Source organism: Rhea americana, unplaced genomic scaffold (assembly GCF_003343005.1).
Source record: "Rhea americana isolate MKP2758 unplaced genomic scaffold, rheAme1 scaffold_9, whole genome shotgun sequence".
Lineage (NCBI taxonomy): Eukaryota > Metazoa > Chordata > Aves > Rheiformes > Rheidae > Rhea > Rhea americana.
In genome coordinates this window covers 3178511-3198601 of record NW_028187088.1, presented here as the reverse complement: position 1 = coordinate 3198601, position 20091 = coordinate 3178511, and the positions used below count along the sequence as shown (strand labels likewise).

The 20091-nt window shown below is 34.6% G+C and overlaps 2 protein-coding genes across 2 annotated transcripts in view; one reads left to right on the top strand and one right to left on the bottom strand.

The window, feature by feature from the left end:
- Positions 1–7031, top strand: part of PIK3C2G (phosphatidylinositol-4-phosphate 3-kinase catalytic subunit type 2 gamma) — a 220371-nt gene extending 213340 nt beyond the window's left edge. The window contains exon 32 of the mRNA XM_085324048.1: positions 7005–7031. Coding sequence (XP_085180174.1) covers positions 7005–7025 — 21 coding nt within the window. The 3' untranslated portion in view covers positions 7026–7031. The remainder of the gene's footprint in view (positions 1–7004) is intronic.
- Positions 1–20091, bottom strand: part of PLCZ1 (phospholipase C zeta 1) — a 57347-nt gene that overhangs the window by 6954 nt on the left and 30302 nt on the right. Inside the window, exons 7-10 of the mRNA XM_085324066.1 lie at positions 16370–16597; positions 13926–14082; positions 12784–12900; positions 79–251 (exon numbers count right to left, since the gene is read on the bottom strand). Coding sequence (XP_085180192.1) covers positions 79–251; positions 12784–12900; positions 13926–14082; positions 16370–16597 — 675 coding nt within the window. The remainder of the gene's footprint in view (positions 1–78; positions 252–12783; positions 12901–13925; positions 14083–16369; positions 16598–20091) is intronic.

Sequence of the window (20091 nt, the reverse complement as noted above, 5' to 3'; positions counted from 1 at the left end):
TAAATTAATAGGTCTGAACTACCTAAAGGAAGGGTTTTTCACATTTTATAGAATAAATCAATAATTAACTAAGCTTACTCGTATTGAAAGAGCTACTGGAGTACTTTCTCCTGCTACTTTGTGTGGGTTAAATGTTGAATTGCGATTTCTCAAGAATTCTGGCTTCAGAAGATAGCCACAACCACCATTGTCTAGGAATTTTCCATTTTGCAGTTCCATTTGTACTCCAGGTGTCTGGAAATTTAAAGCCACTACAAGGAAAAAGGAACATGCATTTTGAAAAATACATATTTTCATATTTCTTATTTCCATATTTCATATTTTMTATATTACAGTTAACAATTTATAGAATGACTCTCTGACAGTAATCRTAAAAGCAAAAGTATAATAGATTAGGTATAGCTTTCTCCTCACATATAAAATATTGCTATTTCTCTTAAATTTAACAAATGAATGATTTTTATACAAAAACAAAAAGTCAGCTATTTAAAACTGAATATGCCCCACATTTTAATAACTATCCTACACTGATTTTCTACACTACAATGTGTACAGTATTTTACTTTTTCTTAAAAATTAGACCTGGGAGAATATGAAATGAGAGAACTTTTTTTGTCCATGAGGACTAAATTCATAGGCTAGTTTCTCTATTGTAGTAAAATCCTGGACCCTGAACCAACCTGGAAAGTTCCACTATGGAATGGAAAAAACATAGGTTTCTAGCTAACATTAGCGATGGTACAGAATTCATCACAGACCCATATCTCCAAGAAGATCAAGAAGCTTTAGGTTAGAATTACAATATTCAGTGCAAAATATATATGAGCTTATAGAATTAGAAGCAGTTTTATCTCGATTCTTAAATTTATGTGCACAAATGCTTCCTTCAGGCTTCATCCTCTGAAACTGATGTTTAATGCTAGTATACACCACAGTTTCCTTTCCTTGGCAACTCAAAACATTTTTTGGTTTGCTGCAATAGAAATAATAAAATAGCACACTTCTCATCAACAGGATATTATAATTTGTGAGATAAAGCCAACACTTCAATAGACCTGTTTAATGAAATTTTGCGCTATTCCAGTACATTGGAGCTTCCTGTAACTTTCAGAATAGAWTATGCACAAGTCAAATCAGTAAAATGATAACATGACTTTATTAAATAAAAAATGATAAAAAGTCATTTACTTGATGGCTTTGCAAGGAAAAAAAGGAAGGCTTTAAGAAGTACAAGTGGCCCCTAATACCAATTCAGGAAGAGGACTTTATTACGTGTTCCTATGAGCTAATATAAATCTATCAGAAATCCTTATCTCATGGAAGAAAATCAAGAAATTTGAATCTTTTTCACTGCAAAAATTCCTTTTTCCTTCATTGCTTTGATAATTCTTTTTACATTTCCATAGTAAAGGACACAAATGGTAACAGATCTGTAGAACAAAGTAACTGGTGCTAAGGACTGAGTGTTTGTACTACATATGTTTTTGGTGGGGTTACTTCAGAGGCGCTCTATTCTGGCCCCATGGACTCAATGGCTGTCAAAAGCTGGAACATGTGAAGCACTTGTGGAGAGCATTTTCTGTTTCATCTGGAAGGAAACCCATCTGCGCTTGCCACAATTGCTCCTCAGCATGAACAAAAGTGCAGTAAATAGAAACAATTAGGATATATGCTTAAAACAAAAAAAAAAAAAAAAAAAAAAAAGCTAACACCACCAACAAAACACAACATACACTCCTGGTTTGAACTCAGATGTAAATACAGATATAGGTATAGATTTTGATATAGATATGACTACACAGAGGAACTTTAAGCTTACTTTACCTTTGACATCAGAAATTAGACTTTTAAATGTTTATATTGCCCATTGTACCTGATAAACTTCTGTTTCTGGCTTTTAATAGAGAAAGTAAGTACTCTCTTGGCATATTTTTAGCAGTGGTTCACATTTTGTTTTCACAACTCAACACACTATCCAGAAATAGGCCCAAATGTGATGCCATAWGATTCTTGTTATATTGCAAGAGAAGTATCTAATCCATTGATTCAAGCATTGCAGTAAATGCTACGGAGCTGCAGCTCTGAAGGGCTCCTTGAAGCCTTGGCCCTGGGATGATTTGCAAATAACTCCAGATCTCTCAGTCCACAGGTATTTCCCAGACCATACTTTGGGAACAAATGATATAAAGAGTGTAACTATTTAGGCAAGTCAAATACTGGTGGCTTCAAACAGTAGAAAAAGTAAGGTAAATGTATTTGTAGCTTCCATATGATGAAACAAACTACACGACTGCACACAATGAGACTGTTTTTCTAAATTTGTCAAGCATCATAGGCTACTGAGCAGGAAAATCTGATTTAACAACAGAAACAAGCAAAACAGAATAAGTTACAGTGTATCACATTAGGAAAAATAATTTTGCAACACAAGTGAAGTGCAATGTTATTATGGGTTGATATTTTCAGACACCAAGACTGTATTTTACTTAATTTAATTTTACCTTAGAATAAGTTAGAAATACACTGAATAGTACTTTTGATTTACCTACTGAGTTTCAGATATTGCAAGATATAACTGGGGTAAAATAAATAAATACAAGATTTTGCATTATTCTCCCTGAGATGCATATGCCTACAACAACTATTTTTAAGGTTCCTAGCTGCCTGGGCTCTCTAGAACAGTACTCTGTGGTACACTAACAATGTATGGTTTTTCATTTTAATCAGATGCAGTTATAATCCTTACAATTTTTGAGAAATGGCAAAGTTCCTAAATAAAAAGATTCTGTGTTTTCCAGTTTTGACATCCTTCTGTAAAGAAAACTGAATTTCTATCCAATATTTCATCTTAGTTTTGCTGAATTCAAGAACAGAACTTTCTGTAATGTGCTTTGTACTCATTTATGAAACTGTAGAAATTATTAATGCTTGTGTGAAGAGAGCTAAAAACCTCTGATTTCTTTTGGAAAGAAGCCCAAATATGTTTACTATGCAACCATCTGAATAGCACATCATCTTATGGTATGATTCTTATTGAAAAGTAAAGGTCACCTGAAGTTTAACCCTCTATAAGTTAAACTTTCTCTTCAGTCTTTCCATAAACTGTCAAAAGCCTTTTGATATTGACATCAAAATTGAAACAGCAGAGCACAATATGGACTTGAAGGACATTCTGAGCAAAAGAATTTTTCTGTATGATTCCTGCACCAAAAGCTGATCTTCTCCAAGTCTTTCTGGAGCTGTGAGACTAATCTTGAGTTCAGAATATTTAACACTCAAGTCTTCTTCCAAACTGCCAAAGCTGCAGTGGTTGTCCCTGGTGGCCAGGGTTGTTAAAACTTCATATAGCAAATACAAGTTAGGGAATAGGCTAGCTCCGAAGAGCTGAAGTAATCTATAACACACAGGGGAACACAGAGGGTCTATTTAAGCCCAAATCTGTGCATCACAAGCAGCATACTCTAGTCAGTCCTGCAGAAMCAAGTACAAGTTAAGTATTCAAATAACACCTTCCACGGGCACTACCATTCAAGATGTARGTGTTTATAAAGTGATGTTTAGATTAAAAGCAAAGGATTTTGAAATATAAAATGCAAACTGGGATTCTGAGATTCCTAARTGACTATGATTTGAAGGCAGCTAAGGAAAGCTGCATGTCTTCTGTCTGTGATGCTGCCTCTCAAAAAGATCCCTCTGCCAGGACGTTTTTATTGTCTTTTTTCTTTTTTTCTCTTTTGCTTTCTGGTACTGTTAGCTGTATTACTAACTTGAAGTTTAATATATTTTCTGCATTTAAAAGGGAAGACTTTTAAATGAATAAACACACATTTATTCTTGATTTTCTCTAAAATGAGCTAGCTAACTGCATTTTGTGCTATTTAAAATCCATTTCGGAATGTTTGAATTCTAAACAAACTCCCAGAATACCATTTGCAAAAGGCACTCAGTGCTGATGGTCATGTCCCTGGAATTTACTTCACCCATTCGGGCTTAAAGAAACATACCATCACACTTCAAAGCTTTTGATCAGGATTGTTGCTGTCCTCTCAGTTCTTTCCAGTCTGCCTATGTCCTTAAAATGGGCTGCTCACGATCGATGCAGTTTTCCAGATGAAGACTCACTAGTGTCAGGTATGCAGAAAACTATCTACTACAGYTTACATATCCAAAACTTGAACTGAACGCAGGACCCATATCCTAATGAAACAGCTTATTTTGTCATTGCTTATGGGCTCATTTATGACACRAATTTGAAGATACTCCATTTATCCCATTCTGAGCTATGTGCAGAGTGTTCATCCTCTAATCCAGATCACAGCTGCAGCCACTCTCTTACTGCCCAAATTTACAGAATTATTTTCAGAAGTCYTTACATGACTGGCTAGTCCACATCACATTTTCCAAAGGGAGGCAGGTGGCTCTTAAAAGATTTCATCCACAGCCTAAATGTAAGGCATACTAACCAAATGTGAGATGGCTCATAAAGTGAATGAAGGGGGGGGATATTCATTCGTTAAATTAGTTTGAAAACACCTGAAGACATCTAAAAGAAGGACAAACTATCATATGATGAAGAATTGTTGGTTGTTAGATATACTAGGCAGCAAACACTCATTTAACAGAAGGATTATACACACTGGGATGATCTCTATTAGTAATACATTTTATCAAAATAAAATACGATAATAATTTCATTATCTGAATGATAAATATAATATTAATTTCTAAGCCTTATGCATACATTAACTATCACAATATCCTCAAGTAAAAATAATGTTTCCTTTTGAAAATAATATTCAGTCTAAAATGCATTCTGATGGAATTTGCATAAGAGAAAACCAGTGCTTACTACAATGTGCTGAGAACCCTTCTCACTAACAGCAGAAGTAGGGAATATAGTATGTTCCCTATCACCAAAAGGCCAGAGCATGTAATCTAGGAAAACGGAGGAATGCACTGATGTTTAAACATCTTTTTTTCATCCTGATCTCTCTGATAACTAGAAAGTCTTCAAGCAAGGTTAAGACTCTCTGCTGAAGTGTGGCAGCCTACCCAGGCTGCAGTAATCCTGAGCATTGCTTGCTCCTCTGGTCCTATCTAACACATCACTCTGATCCCCACTGCTGTCTCTGGGTAAACCCAGGCTTGTAAACATATCTTTCAAAGCCATCTTTTAAACAACCTTAACAACCCCGATGACCTTAGGCATTAAGTGCTTTTAAAATCTTCAGATTGCTCCATCCCTCTTGCCAAGCCAGCAAATGGGTGAGATCCCACTCAGCCCTCATGAACAAGGGCTTACTGTCTACCAGAAGAAGACATGTTCTCAAGTATAAAGTGATTTGCTTCCTTACAACAGACAGTGGACTTCAGTTAGTAGTATATATTTGACATACAAACTGTGTTAATACATTTCTCATTTTTATATCTTTTTCTTCTACATGCAAAGAATTTGGTCAAACTGGATGTACTTCTCATTGCAGAATAAAATGGGGTTTTATCTACTCAACCTCCAACTTTTATTAAGTTTAAGTAGCATTTCTGGCTTTGCTCATCACTGACATATTTTGAAACAGATGCTCTTGTTCTACAGATATTTAATTTATGAATGACTTATGAGATACTCTGCTATAGTAAAAGATATACTCATCTGAGCAAYATGCATAACTGTCTGACACATCAGGATCAGAACATGCAACCTGCCAGCCAGTCCATCCTGTCTGTGGGTCAATTCAATACTGTAGTTCTAAAGATAATGTATGGATCAATTCAATTAGAAATGTTAAGAACGTGATCATTTTAATGATTGCTSCCCTTTTTCCTATTTTACAAGTAGCTGTACTGGATAGAAAGATGTTAGATGATTAAAAATAATTCACCGTCCATTACCAAGTATAGCTACAATCGGTTACAGTCAAGGATCTTTTCTTGCGAAGTTCTCATGGGAAAACTACCTAATGCATTTCTGATAAACTATCAAAGCTAAAAACCTAAACTGTTTATTTAATTAATATGCCTGAAAATTACACTTTGGTCTGAGTAGCTTTTCATTTTCATTGCATTTATTTCACACCTGAGRGAGATAATTTTTTAAAATTATTATTTTTTATTTGATTGCATTGTGTTTCTTGGCACATAGTGTATTATCAGTTTCATTTTCTTGTTTTTGTTTGGCTCTCAAGCACAGCATTTAGAACAAAATCAGAAAGGATGTTCAGAGGCAACTGTGTCCCTGCAACTGATGCTCTTTTCCCCCCACCTTTCTTTTAAAATCACTAGATTTCATATAACATTATTTAGAATTCTGTTAATTGTCTTCAGTCATGGATATAGTGAAGCTAGCCAGAAAAACAAATTTGTGATTACTGTCAACCATATACTGACAAAAAGAAATTTCTGAGTTTCTTGTCTTTTAAGTGACATTCCAGTATCTATTACACACATGCATAAGAAAAAGCTGGCTCTGCGGCAACCCAAGTGCACGTGAAACCTTTGCTCCRAACACCTCCCAGACCATGGACCCTTTCCAAAGGAAGGGTGAATGTGCTCAGATAGCTTCACACGTAAGGGGGATATTCTCTCSGTTAACTTGTAGGTGCCTACACATGTGTTAGCTGTCCCATTAGAGCCAGTCTATAATCAAGGYTTTAGTCAGTGAAGTAAGGAACAGTGTAAYCAAAAATGGGTCCATACTCAAGGATGAGGTTAATCACATCCTCGGAGTCTCTGTTTCTAATAGCTGTCCCATTGGGCTGGGAACATCTGAGAATAAATAATATGAAGTGAAGCAACCATTTTCACTGTGGTCCATAAATCATTGCAGTTATGCGAAACATTAGAGGTGTGAATTATTTTCCTAATCTATATGACTTCGTTAATAATAAACTCATTTGATTATTTGACATTATCTTTCCAGAACAGACCATTCAAAAGTGTTTAATAATATTTATGTGTCAATTGTGCAAGATCCAGTTTCCACTCCCTAAAGATTATTTTTTTTTTAGATTCTTAAAACCAAACTGTGAAAAAAACAACGATATAGACATGGACCTCCATTTCTGTAAACCAGCAGCTGCTCTGTGATGACTAGTCTCATCCTTGAAACCTCAGCCGGGAGGGGAGCTGGCAACCAAAAAAAGCTTGTCTATGTCTTCACATTTCTTTCTTTGAGGGCATTCATTGGCTTGGGAGGAAATGTTTCTTCTCCTGCTTGTGGTACACTCTCCATGGCTCAGCTGTAGCATAAGGCCACAGAGAGCCCAAAGAAAGAGGTCAAGTCTGAAAGGACAGCTATACAGAACAGCCTGGTAGTGTTTTTTTGGCATGATCCATACAAAATATCAAATTCATTCTCCGCCTTTGAGCAGAAGCATTACCTCAGATTGGGCCAAAATCTGGAGCCAGTTCTGGAAACATAGTTGAGGATCTACCTAATGGCTCAAGACTAACTATTACATTTTCAGGTGTAGAATGAATAAAGATTAAAAGCTTTGATGTATCTGTTTTTTTCAGTCATCTGCAAAATTTTAAGGATTACAGTGATAGATTAAGGCTGTTCACCAGTATTTAACCACAGTATCACATACTAGGAAGAGCTAGTGAGGCAATCTAATAAGCTAACAAGATATACAACATACTAAAGTATGTTACTTCAGAAATCAGAATTTCAAGCAGCAACAATTGAAACTATAATGCAATAGATACTCTAAATTTGCTTCAGATGCAGCAGCATTGACTGTTGAAAAAATTCACATTATAGAAAATGCTTGCTTTACATTTTTGCTATATTAGAAAATAAATTCAATAGAAGTTATTACAAAGAATAAAGAATTACTACACTGGAAAATTAATTAAATCTGTAAATATAAGAAAAAGTAGTATTCCACAGTCTTTTAAAGGGAACAGCCAGTGGCTTTCCTTAAATTCCATACCACTATTTCTTAAATTCCATTGCTATATTTGACACTCCATCACATACTCAGAAATTAATGTAGTGTTCAATAAGGTTGTGAGGATTTCTAATCTTTCCTTGATCAAGCACCACATATTTAATTTATCTCAGGAAAAAAAATCTATTTTCTCTAGTTCTGCCATTTGTCCAGAAAGAAAGGAAAATATTTTTTCCCAGCAAACATACAACAACTGAAAATTCCAAAATAAATTAATGAGCCTCTGCTCTCTGTTTTCACTATTACAGTTTCCAAATCCTGGCTGTTCTTCAAGTTTTCATTCACTCAGAAGTCTAGTAAGGTCAAACTGACAGCCAGTTCTAGCTACATATATAGGACGTAACAAGATCTAAATAACCATGTTTCTTTCCCTAGGTATCTTCTGAGGTTAAAATCAGAACTAGCTAGAGAATCCCTTTTGGCCCATCTTTCTATGCATTATTTTTTACCATATTATTGAGCACATGGTTTAGCCACAAACAGATGTGACAAAATTGCTAAACAGCATTTCTGTCTTACAGGCCAAAAACAAAACTTTGATAAAAAAAAAATCCATCATACAAGTAGTGGCACTTTCACAATGGTATATAAATTTATATGAGTGCTCCAGAAAACATGTGCTTCATTTAGGCTCTTCTAAACACACAATACTGTACCTGCCTTAAAACCCTGATTTTTTTCATATAACTTATGACATGTTTTGGTCATTCCTTTAAACTTTTGTAATATATAGGAAAATGTTTTCTATTGCACCAGTGCAAAGGACATACTTGAAAGAGTATTCTTTAAGTTGTTCTCTTTTTTTCACTCAGGTTTTGTTTTGTTTTTTGCTCTATTTTTCTCAGGAAATATAATACATTTGATATATGTTTATTTAAATAACAGTCCTGAATTTTCTTTCCATGCATAAACCTTTACTTTCCATTTTATTTAGTAAATAAAAAGGAGATATGGATATGCTAAGCCAGTTCTTTCCAGTGCTGTGCTGCAGTTCTATGAATGAGGCATACTAATTTTTTCAGACTATAAAAAGTTATTTTAGGTATTTTTCTCCAGAAGACCTGTTTGTTCACAAAATCTATCCTGTTTCTATGAGCCTTAATTTTCAGAGACTGGGAAGTGAGTACATGGTGAAATCCAAAAGTGAGTTTGAGGAAACTCCGTATGTTTTACTGTGTTTTTTTTTCTTTCTTTTCCTATGTGTACACAATCACATAATTCTCATCTTCCATCCCAGCAAATCTTAAACCTGTAGGTCCATTTCAGCCTGCTTTAGCGGAGTGCCAGAGTGCTTTGAGTTAGTATGTTCTGAGCAGTTTAGAGAAAATTGCTGGTAAGGACAAGTCTTAAGATATTTCCTTTGCTCAGCTAGAACAGTTAGGGATGCTAAGGGAAGCTAAGGGTAAGTGAGGAGGGTGACATAGCTGTGGGGAGGATTAAAGGAGGTGAGGGAAGGGAATAGGTGAGGGAGAAAGGTGAGAGTCCTGTGGAGTTTTTTTGGAAAGTAGTTAAAGGGACCTTGAAGGGCTTAATTCTGTTTATGGGGTGGAGAGTGCAGTGGTAGGCTGACACAGGATGTGAAATATATGGACATAGCACAGACACAAAATTTTAAAAAAGAGTCTGTTTTAAATCAGAGGAGGGGCATCAGCATGAGATTCACTGAGTGGAGCTTTGAGAACTGCAGTTTGGAGCACAGTCATATTTCTGCCAAACACTTATCTAAAACAAGTTAGGGAATCAAGATTAGATCTGACATGCCTTGAAAATAATATATGCAAAGACTTGCTTATAATCAGCCTACACCCATGAGAGAAATGTTTCTTTAAATGAAGAAGTGATGTGACCAAGAGGGCAGATCTAACCACTTCCTGTTTAATACTTTCAGGAATGGGCCCACATCCCCCCATACAGTAAAAATCATACATTTAGGATACACATTTTCAGAATGACTTGGCATTAAAGTCTACTCTGAGTCACTAGTAAATGTAGTCAGTTTGAAAAACTTCAGTCCTGTGTGAGATCTTCTTTACAGAAATCAGTATAGAGATTAAAAGGCTTCCTCCAAAAGAAGCTGCAAACAAAACCAGTAAACTGCAATATTTTTGGCCTGAGTGATAAATTCATTTTAAAATGAAGCACCTCTGTCTAGTGCTCCCTGGAAATATGAAACAATCTTGCTGGTCTTTAATACTGAGTGAGCTACTCAAGAGAGCACAGCAGCTCATGTGAAAGGTCTCATGATAGCATGATAGCATCATGTTGGCCAAGGGAGGATAAACCACGAAGGCAGAATGCAATCAAACAAATTTGACATGGTAAGGTCATGACAGCAAGCTGCTTCCAGCAATAACTCACCAAAGACCAAATCATTACCATAAATAATACGCATAATGACACAGATACAAACCAAAGTTATACTAACTAGTAATTTTTACATCTGTTGTAGTCATAAGAGTATATATCACTACAACAGTGAGTATGGGCAGCCAAAGTTAAACAATGGGACAACTACTGAAGGATTTTGAGATCTGAGTATGGTTCAACTATTTTGTTGAACAGAAAGCTCTGGCTGGATGATTTCAGGCAACCTCCCACATTAGATCAACCATGTGGAATTGGCAGCATGTTGAGGTAGCACAGCACACAGTAAGAAATTGAGGCAGTCCTCCACTGCTTGCAATCAGGGCCAGGGAAATGGAAACAGCAATCTCACAGTGAAAGCTGTGGCATGATGCTCCTTTTAAGTTCAATAGTTGTAGGAGAGTAGCTGGGGAAATATTACATACCAGTCATTTAAATATAAATTAAATATTAATTTAAATAATATTAATGTTAAATAATACTCATGTGCATATTTGATTGGAAATAGCACACTGTTAACACCAGTTCTGAGAAGGTAACTGGAACTCGAAATCATTTTGGGAGCTTAGAAAGGAAACAAGTGAAAAAGAGAGGCTGGAGCAAGGGTACATAGGAATACCAGGGCCCTATAGGCAAAGGCAAAGCTGTGACCCTCTCTGTATGAGCAGGTAGTGGAATGTAATAAGGTGAGAACACCTCTATTACCTCTCAAAACAGGGAACCTGAGGCAAACTGCCCTGTTCACCCCCCAAGCTCCCTCAGGCACCCTTGGTTCAGTGTAAGAATAAAAGGCAGAATATTTATGGCTGCAAAAAAGATTAACTCTCTACTTTATCTAAGATTGAAGAAGGTGGAACAGAATGACTTAGAAGAAGATTTTGTAACTGAGGATCTTTTAAACTGAAGAACAAAAAGACGAAGCAAAGCTTTTATCTACAGCTATAAGTGCTTACAGGTAAGAGGTTTTCAAAAGCCTGCTGAGTAGTCATGCTTATTTTTAACCTTCTCAAATTAAAGACTAAACTGGACTGAAAATAAACAAAAGCTATTGTTATTTCATTGCTCAGGTTAAAAATAAACTTTGTACAGAAAATGCAAGTGCTAAATTTAATTTGTTTGTATACAGTCACCGGAGACAGCAGCAGCATTTCCCAGCTGTTTTTTTGGTCTTCTGCTGATCAGGAGCATCTGAGTACTTCTTTGTAGGGGCACGTATACTGCTTATCACAATCTGGGAATTCTTGTCACCAATATTAAGTGTTGTGCCCATGCTGGCTGCATTTGTGATATCCCGGTCACATAAAATACGTGAAAAATCCAAAAGATCCTCCAGATGAGGATTACACTGCTGTGGAAAAAATCCTAAATAACACACCCTTCCATCACCTCTTCTAAATCAATGCTACAGGGCCATCCTTAGGAGGAAGCAAAAGTAATTGAATTCCAACAGCTTCTATCTTTAGCAAAATCAGCAGTTTCTTCTATTTCCTTGCCAACTAAAAAGTACTATAAAGAAGGTTAGACCTCAGCTGAGTAAGGAAGCAATTTTAAAAAAGGATAAACTACCATTCCCATTTTCTCCTCATGAAGATGCCCTAGTCATACCTTGAACACAGCTGACAAACAAGCATGGAGATTGTGAAATTGGATTAATACAGAATGGAAAAGAATGTAATCTATTTTAATTTTCTTGTAAGGTGTACTGCAAATTATCCTGTCTAGTGGTACAGTGCTTAATGCATAACATGCTCACTTTTACCTCAAAACATAAGGTAATATATCTAACATTGTAATATCAGCTGAAACAGGCAAGCTGTAAAATATGAGTTATTATTTAGACTCTCCTTACAGAAAGCCACAGAGAAATATCATAGAATTGTTAATAAAAAATGAAATTCTATGAAGATAAAGAAGAAAATTCTGTTTTAGCTATTGAAAGTTTTTTATGTATATGATTGCATATGTACATGATTTTGCTACAGTATTTTATATGATAAAACCATGCTTTGCCTATTCTTAAGGCTGGGAGTAGTACAAAATAAGATTCAATATATTGTTCTTAGTTATGTTTTTTCCTAGTATACTGCAAATATTCCTTATTCTCTAAGTATATAGAAAATATTCTGTAGTAGTTTAAAGGAATCAATGAATTAATAATAATCTGAGATATCTGGGGTGGGATTATAGCTCTAAACAAGTATTAACTGTAATTAATTACAAAAGCAAACTGAAAAAATTGTTTAAGTAACTCTATATCTGAATTTATGGATTCTAGGATGCAAAACTACTAGGATACGTAGATCGAAGGGGAAGTTTAGATAATAGAAAGTTTAGACAATAGAAAAAGAAAGTCATGCCACTGAGGTAAGATATATAACTAATATTATATCCCCCCATATAACTTTTCAATAAGAAAAAGCTCTTGTATTTGTATAGCTGTGAATACAAAAGTGTTTGCAAGTGTACCTACCCATTTGACACCCGACATTCCAAAATTCCTGAGGATTATAATTTGAAGAGTTCGTTCTTGTTCCTTTGGGGTAGATTCTTGTAATGAACCTTGCAGTATGTGCAATAAACTCAGAAGCTGAAAGCAGAATGATAAAACCTGGGTAAGACAAACTTACTTAATAGCTTTGCATTTGAAATGAGTCCTATCTGAATAAATAAACTGATCTAGTAATTTTTATTTTTGACATAGTCGGTATATAGTTATTAATGTATATATATTTTAAGGTATTTCTCTGCATGTAAGGCTAGTATGCAGGCCACCTTGAGATTTGGCTAAAATCCTATTTTAAAAACTACTTTTATGTTCACTAGTTTGCTAGGCAGACTACAGAGGACTCTGCCTATGGATAGCTGGCAAGAGCATACTTGTTTTAATGTGATTTGGCATTATTCTCATAACCAACCACCGAATCATCGCCAGAAAGAAGTGGATGGCAGCTGGGCTAGTCCTGCATGGATGCTCCCAGGGCAGACTTCATTCTCGTGGCCAGTGATCTCTGTTTTTAACACTCCCTTGAGTCAGGTGGCAATCAGCTAGAGTTAAAGCAGCAGAGGCTGCACTGTACTGCCTACACCAAATAGAGACACCCCAAAACAGAATGAATAATCCAACTTGGCCTGCTTTAAAGATCTGGACCAATGAAGCAAACTGCCTGCTTTGGAGTTTAGTCATTCTTTTCTGCAGATTCTCTTCTCTGCAGTTACCATCAAAGCGAGGGATAATGCGTGTCCAACTCCAAAGTGGAGTATAGCCCTTAAATGTGAAAAAAAAACCTTTTCCATACATTTTCAATATTAACTGCTGCATTTAAATCATCTGATGCAGAAAAATTAAATCAAAATGTTGTCATACATATTCTATACTATGTTAATATTTGGTTTTATTAAATGATACAAATTTAAAACAATTCTGAGTTACACTTTTGCTTAGAAAAACAACAGAAATGTAAAAATGCAGTGCAAATATTTCTAAAACAATGTTATAAAAAAGCACCAAATAGAATTGGACAATATATACTTCATAAAGTTTATCAACTCTCCCAGTGCCTAAAAAATGAACCATAGCAATATCATAACTTTCATCTGATTAAATGAAAATACCTGAATGTTTTACAAATTTTCGTGCTCGAGACTCTCCAATTGAATTATTTTCATAACACTTTTGAGTATCTCGTGACTCCTCAAAGCTTACAAACTTGTGAGACTTGGTATAAATCACAAGATCTGACAACTCCATGGCAATCTTTATCTTCTTCATCTATAAATAATAATATGAAATAATAATATGAAACAGTGAAAGAATATACAACATTAAATTATCACATATTTCACTATTATTCTTAACAATCCAGATTGTTAAGATCATTTTTGATGCATAAAGATTTGAAAAATGTATCACAGTTAGTGAATATTTAAGCCTAAAATATGACTTTTAGTAGTAAGATAAAAATACAGTTCAGCCAGAGACAATTAAGATTATTGTCTCTATGTTCTTTACAGTTGATGGGAGATAAATGGAGGAATATTTCCTGTGCCTCCTGGTACAGCATTCTGTAGGATAGCTTTATCATTTCCCTGCTTCTGAGATTGGTATACACACTAATGTAATTTACTATGACTCTCAACATTTATTCATATCTAAAATATATGTTCTATTTTCTTAAACACCTTAAATGCTAGAAAATATATACTAGTGGGAAGTAACTGGAAAAGGGGGGGGGGGGAAGAGTAGGCAGTAGGATAAAGAATAGGAGATAGGATATATATCAGCAGCTCTAACCAAATAAAAAATGTAGATAAAATAATGTTTTACCATGCCAAGCAAATCTCTCAGTGGAATGGTACTCCACATACTGCTCTGAAGTAAGGTAAATTCTGTTCTTCTTAATTAAGAGGGAAAGTTCTCTGGCTATTGTCATTGTTTAGTTTTATTCTATTGCCAAGGTGAACAAAGGTGGGAAGTGACTTTAAAATTTTACATTCTTATATCTTAAATCGAGGTATTTTATGACCTCATCACTTAACATAAACCTGTGAGCTAATCACTGGTAGTAGTCAGCAAGGAGCTGACACTGTTAATGATGTTTACATTCCATTAAAGCTTTTGAAGACAAATTCCTAACTGAAATAATGATAGGGTTTGCCACCTTGTCGCCCTTAAACTACACAAGAAGTGCATTACTTATTCTGGGGCTATAGCTCCTGATGAGCAATACTAGCAGAGAACTGCTAGATAATTTGACTCTCTGGATAGGGCAGGCAGTGACCCAGCCAGAGCCAACAGCATCTCTAGGGTATCCTGGGTGTGCATTCAACACTCTTCCACCATCCAACTGAGCAGAGGAACTCCAAAACCCTGACCTCTTCTGCCTATGAAACATCACCAGACTTTCTGCTGTGGTTGTTGATATTAAGGTGTGTGGTAAATGTTTTGATGTTGCAACAAGATATCTAAAATATATCCGACTCTATCATCCAGAAATTTGGCCTTCCCTGCTCAAAGAGGACTCCAGTCATCCTCAGATTTTTCCTTGCCATCTCTCTGTATTTGATGGAAAGAAAAGACAGAAGCAAAGATCTTGGCCTTCAAATCACTAAGAGAATAGAGCCAAAGAGGAACCCACTGCCTGTCAGCACAAACAGAAAATCCTGAGGAGTACTGTCAGTCTATCTGTATCTAGATAATCAGAGCATGATGTGCAAAAATCACTGGATACTGGATGTTTCCTGCCTGCCTATAAAACTTGAAGAAAACAGTTTTAAAGCTAATGGAGTAACAGATATCCATGGTGAAGGACTGCAATTTGGTTTTAAAAAAATGAGTTCAGTCTGAATATCAAAGAAAATAAAAAGGAAATTGCATCTATTTTTTAAAGTGCGTCTTTGAGAAGTAGTATTTAATGTTAAGTCTTTTCATCATAAATGCAAATATGTCCTTTCCATTATCCTAAGTGCTTTAAAAAAATCTTATTGCAGCCAGAAGTCTACACTTAATTTCAGGCATAAATCCAGATTGCAAGAAAATACATGAATGCCACGTCTTCAAAATTTCCAGGACAGGCTGCTGAACTGCAGGAAGGAACAGATAGAGGGATAATTGTCCTTCACTATTAGGAACCACTAGAACATTGATTATCCTCCATGCCAGAAGGGCCATGAGCCCAGCAGAGCTGTTGTGCAGCTATGTTGGCCTGTTGCAGTACTGAGAGCCTAGGATAAGCACAAGACTTGACTGTGAAAACTGCAGATGGAATTTAGGATGGGAGAACAGGGAAGAGTTGCTTATTGGTTGGATACTAAATTATGTTCCACTTTTCTTTAGAGTGTCTTGTAAGAATCAGGAAACTTTGAAAACCTTARGATGAAAAATATTAGTTTGAAATGTATTACTCTGAATAATTTTAAAGCCTACCTTTTAAATTTACTCTATGTTTTAAAATAAAAAAATCCTTCTTAAAAAAAGAACAAAAAACAAAACAAAAAAAAAMCACACAGATGTACCCCCAAGCGTTTTCCAAATTCAGCTGAGAAAAAAGGGTTTTTACCTTTGGCTTTTTTCTAGGTGGAGGGGAAGATCTATCTTCATATTTTCTTTTTGATGAATCAGCATGTGGGTAAACCGGGGTTTTTTCATCTGCCTCTTCTTCTTCAGAAGGATTTAGCTCTTCAACAATTTCTCCTGTCTCACCATGACTGTCATGACCTTTCCTGAGAATAGTTTCCTCAAGTGTTCCAACTTTTTTGTTTTTTATCAGTATTTTGAATTTTAATGACTATGGGAAAGAGGTTAAACAGTAATAATTAGAACTATGTATAGACTAATTATAGATTTTCACATCAAGAAATTGCTTAATCTGCTTTCAACTACCGATAGAAGACGGATATCAGTTAGAAAGACTCAAAAACAGAGTTTGGGGATCAGAATACACCATAGACTACAAAAATCTAACCACAGGTGACAAAAAAAGCCCTCTACCACACAGACACATAGGTGGTGAAGCTATGAGCAAGATTAAGCTAAGGAGTAAAGCAGGTGTCAGATGTGATGGCCAGATAGGACACAAGGTGTGTATTTTTTCACTGTGAATTTATTTTCAAATATAACCATATAAACATTTATCTGATGATTTTTTGAAACTGKTTTTTAGCTAATTTTGCAGTTGTGGAAGTTGTTACCCTATTTGATTAGCGCATTAGTGCACATCTGAACTGTACAGMAAGTTTAACTTTATTACATCATTAGCATTGAGGATACAGTGGGCCTTCATGCTGACCAGTGATACTAGTTTAACAGAGTTTGGTAATTTGTTGTCAAAGCAGCTTCTCTATTTTAYGTGTCATCTCTAAATAGGCATATTTCATATAAAACTGAGGACTATTTCTCACTGAGAGCACTATTAATCTTGCTAGAGAAAATAAAGCCAAAAATCATACAATTCCTACTGATAAATACATGAATGTGCATAATCAGTAACTTTTTACTAGTAGCTATTGCCACCCAGGAATGATAGTTTTCAGAGATTACTGACTTGGAAGCAGAATTTTCCCTTCCAAAACAATGAGAACAGCTTACTCAACCTGCCTATTGCTTTAAAAATGCTATATACATCCTTGTAATTCTCAATATTTTTAATGAAGAAGATCTTTCTCATGTATTTTTCTCTGAACTCCCTTGCCATGATGTTGCACAGCATTTTTTAAAAGAAACCTAAGTGTATCCAGTCATGGACATAGTGATAATTTTGCAATCAAATGAAAAYCTAGTTTATAATGTATAGTGTTCAAACCCATGACTATTTTACATAAAACGTAATATTGAACTTAAGAAGGCAATTTGAGAAGGCTATATATATGTATGTTTTAAGACAACTATAAAGGAGGAACATTTACATTAATCACAATGCGCTTTCATTGAGTGAAAGATTGGGTGAGCTATAGATTTATCCAAAGGATCCTTTCTTTTTCTTTCTTTTTTTTCATCTAGTAGATGCTCATTATTTCACTAAAGATTACTATTATTTTATAATTAAGATCATAACTTCTATAATAAAGAACCTAGGAAACTTCATTAAAGGACAGAATTTCCAAAAAGATTAGCTCTAATCTATAAATCTGATTATTATTAATATACTTCTCACTTACATTTATGAAATAAACTTCACTGTAAAACAGTCATTATATAATAGATATTCATCTTTACCTCTGTGCGTGGWAGTTGCAAGTGAGTAGCAGGACTTATTTAGACTCTTGGACAAAGGAATTCACAACAACTCCCTTAAGTTTCATATGGTAAGGTTAAAAAAACAATCAAGAAATATGCACATATTAAATAAAGCATAACTGAACTTATGTTTGTGTCAAATATCACGTTCTAAGCTATCCATTAACTAAATATGAAAAGCATGAAAGATAGAAACATAACTATTACAATAGAAATGTCTAGAGCTGTGTGCAGGAAATAGACATTCCATTTATTTAAATAGCAATCTCCATTGCTGATAACCGCCCTATCACTTCAGATTTTGTATTATTCGGATCAAGTTTGTCAGTGTGCAAGTGGATGAGATGTCCTTTGTTTAATTTCTATCAATGCCATGGTGGTGTAAGATTTGATTAATCTCTATGCAAGGGTGACTTTGAATACAGATGCACTTTAACACTTCCTTCATTACTTATTGATTCACTCATTCTTTTTCTGTGATATTTTTAGAACAGCTTTAATATGAGTAATACTTCTTATATTTTAAAGAATTCTGAATTTTCCATTTTATCTTCATATTTCCTGATGCTTAATATCTATGTTCCCTTTTGGTTTTATATTTCGATGTTCATAGATAAGATTTAATTCCAAAAATCAGAAAAGATCTGGTATAAAAGGGAAGGAAAACATTTCTAAGGATATTTTAGTGCCTTGAGTATATACATTTATTTAAGTAAAAAAGATTATAGTTTGTGTTATCATACAAAAATAGGCCATGATGTTTTAAGGCAAATGCTTTCTAAAATTTTATAAACTGTTGGCAAAGATGTAAATACCCAGAGATAGGACAATCATTTCATTTTTTTCATGGAAGATAACTTTTAAAAATTGTAACTTTCTTTTCAAAGAGAATGTCTTACTACAGAAAATATTCTGTAGTAAGGATAAATTTTGATATTTATTTGGCCAGAAGCAGATCCCAATAATAGCTAACTGAAATCACTGAAACTGAACCATGAACTAAAAAAGACATGCTATACATTTTAAGTCTGAGCTTCAAATAAATCTGCAAAGAGAATTATAATAAMGGTATGGTTACAAAATCAGTGACTAAGTGAAATTTGTATGCTTTAATTGGTAATCAGCATGCTAATAATGTGGCACCTTTTTTGTACAAATGTTTAAACCTTACAGCAGATCATCAGCTGAAAGTCTGAATGTCCACAATAACTTCGTTCTTATAGTTTAAATATAAAATATAAAATATTTTAAAAGTACATATATACTTACTACATAGTTATACATAATCATTTTAGTTCAGTTTCAGTGATTTTGGTTAGCTATTATTGCAATCTGCTTCTGGCCAAACAGATCTTTCCTACAACATAATGAACACTTTCAGACTAGCATAGGCMAAAACTTCCAGATACATTCAGCTGGAAAATTTGATTTAAATACTTAAAGTAACAATACTGAGTTCTCATTCTAAACAAGTGCTCAGGTTCAGGTGATGGGGATAACAAAGTACAACATAAATCAGAGCAGCTGAAGTAATACAAGACTCCAGCACAAAATCACAAGTACTTTGCAATGGTTGAGACAAAACTACCATGAAGACTATATAGAAGTAATGTAAGAAGGGCTAGAATTCAGATCACAGAAACATAAGAGAACAAATCATGGAATTGTGATATGACCATTAAAATGAAAGAAATGCTTCTCCTACTTAAATTTTGCATGTTCTACCCTCTTCTCTCCTGAGTAACTTCTTCAGGTGCTTAGTAAGAGGAATATCAAATCCTGAAAAACTGGCTAAGTAACGACGTTAAAAATAATTTAAAATTTTACATGATTTTCTATTTCAAGCATTATRCTACCAGCTTTAGTACCAATACATGATAAAGATGGGACACCTTTTGTGAATCCTTAACATGAACTAAGTTTTCAATGCATTGACAAAATTTATCTTGAATGGAAATAACAGGACACTATTGTTAAGTATAGCCATTATTTATAAAAATATTTATTATTATTTATAAAAGTATCAGCATTTTTTGATAATTCAAA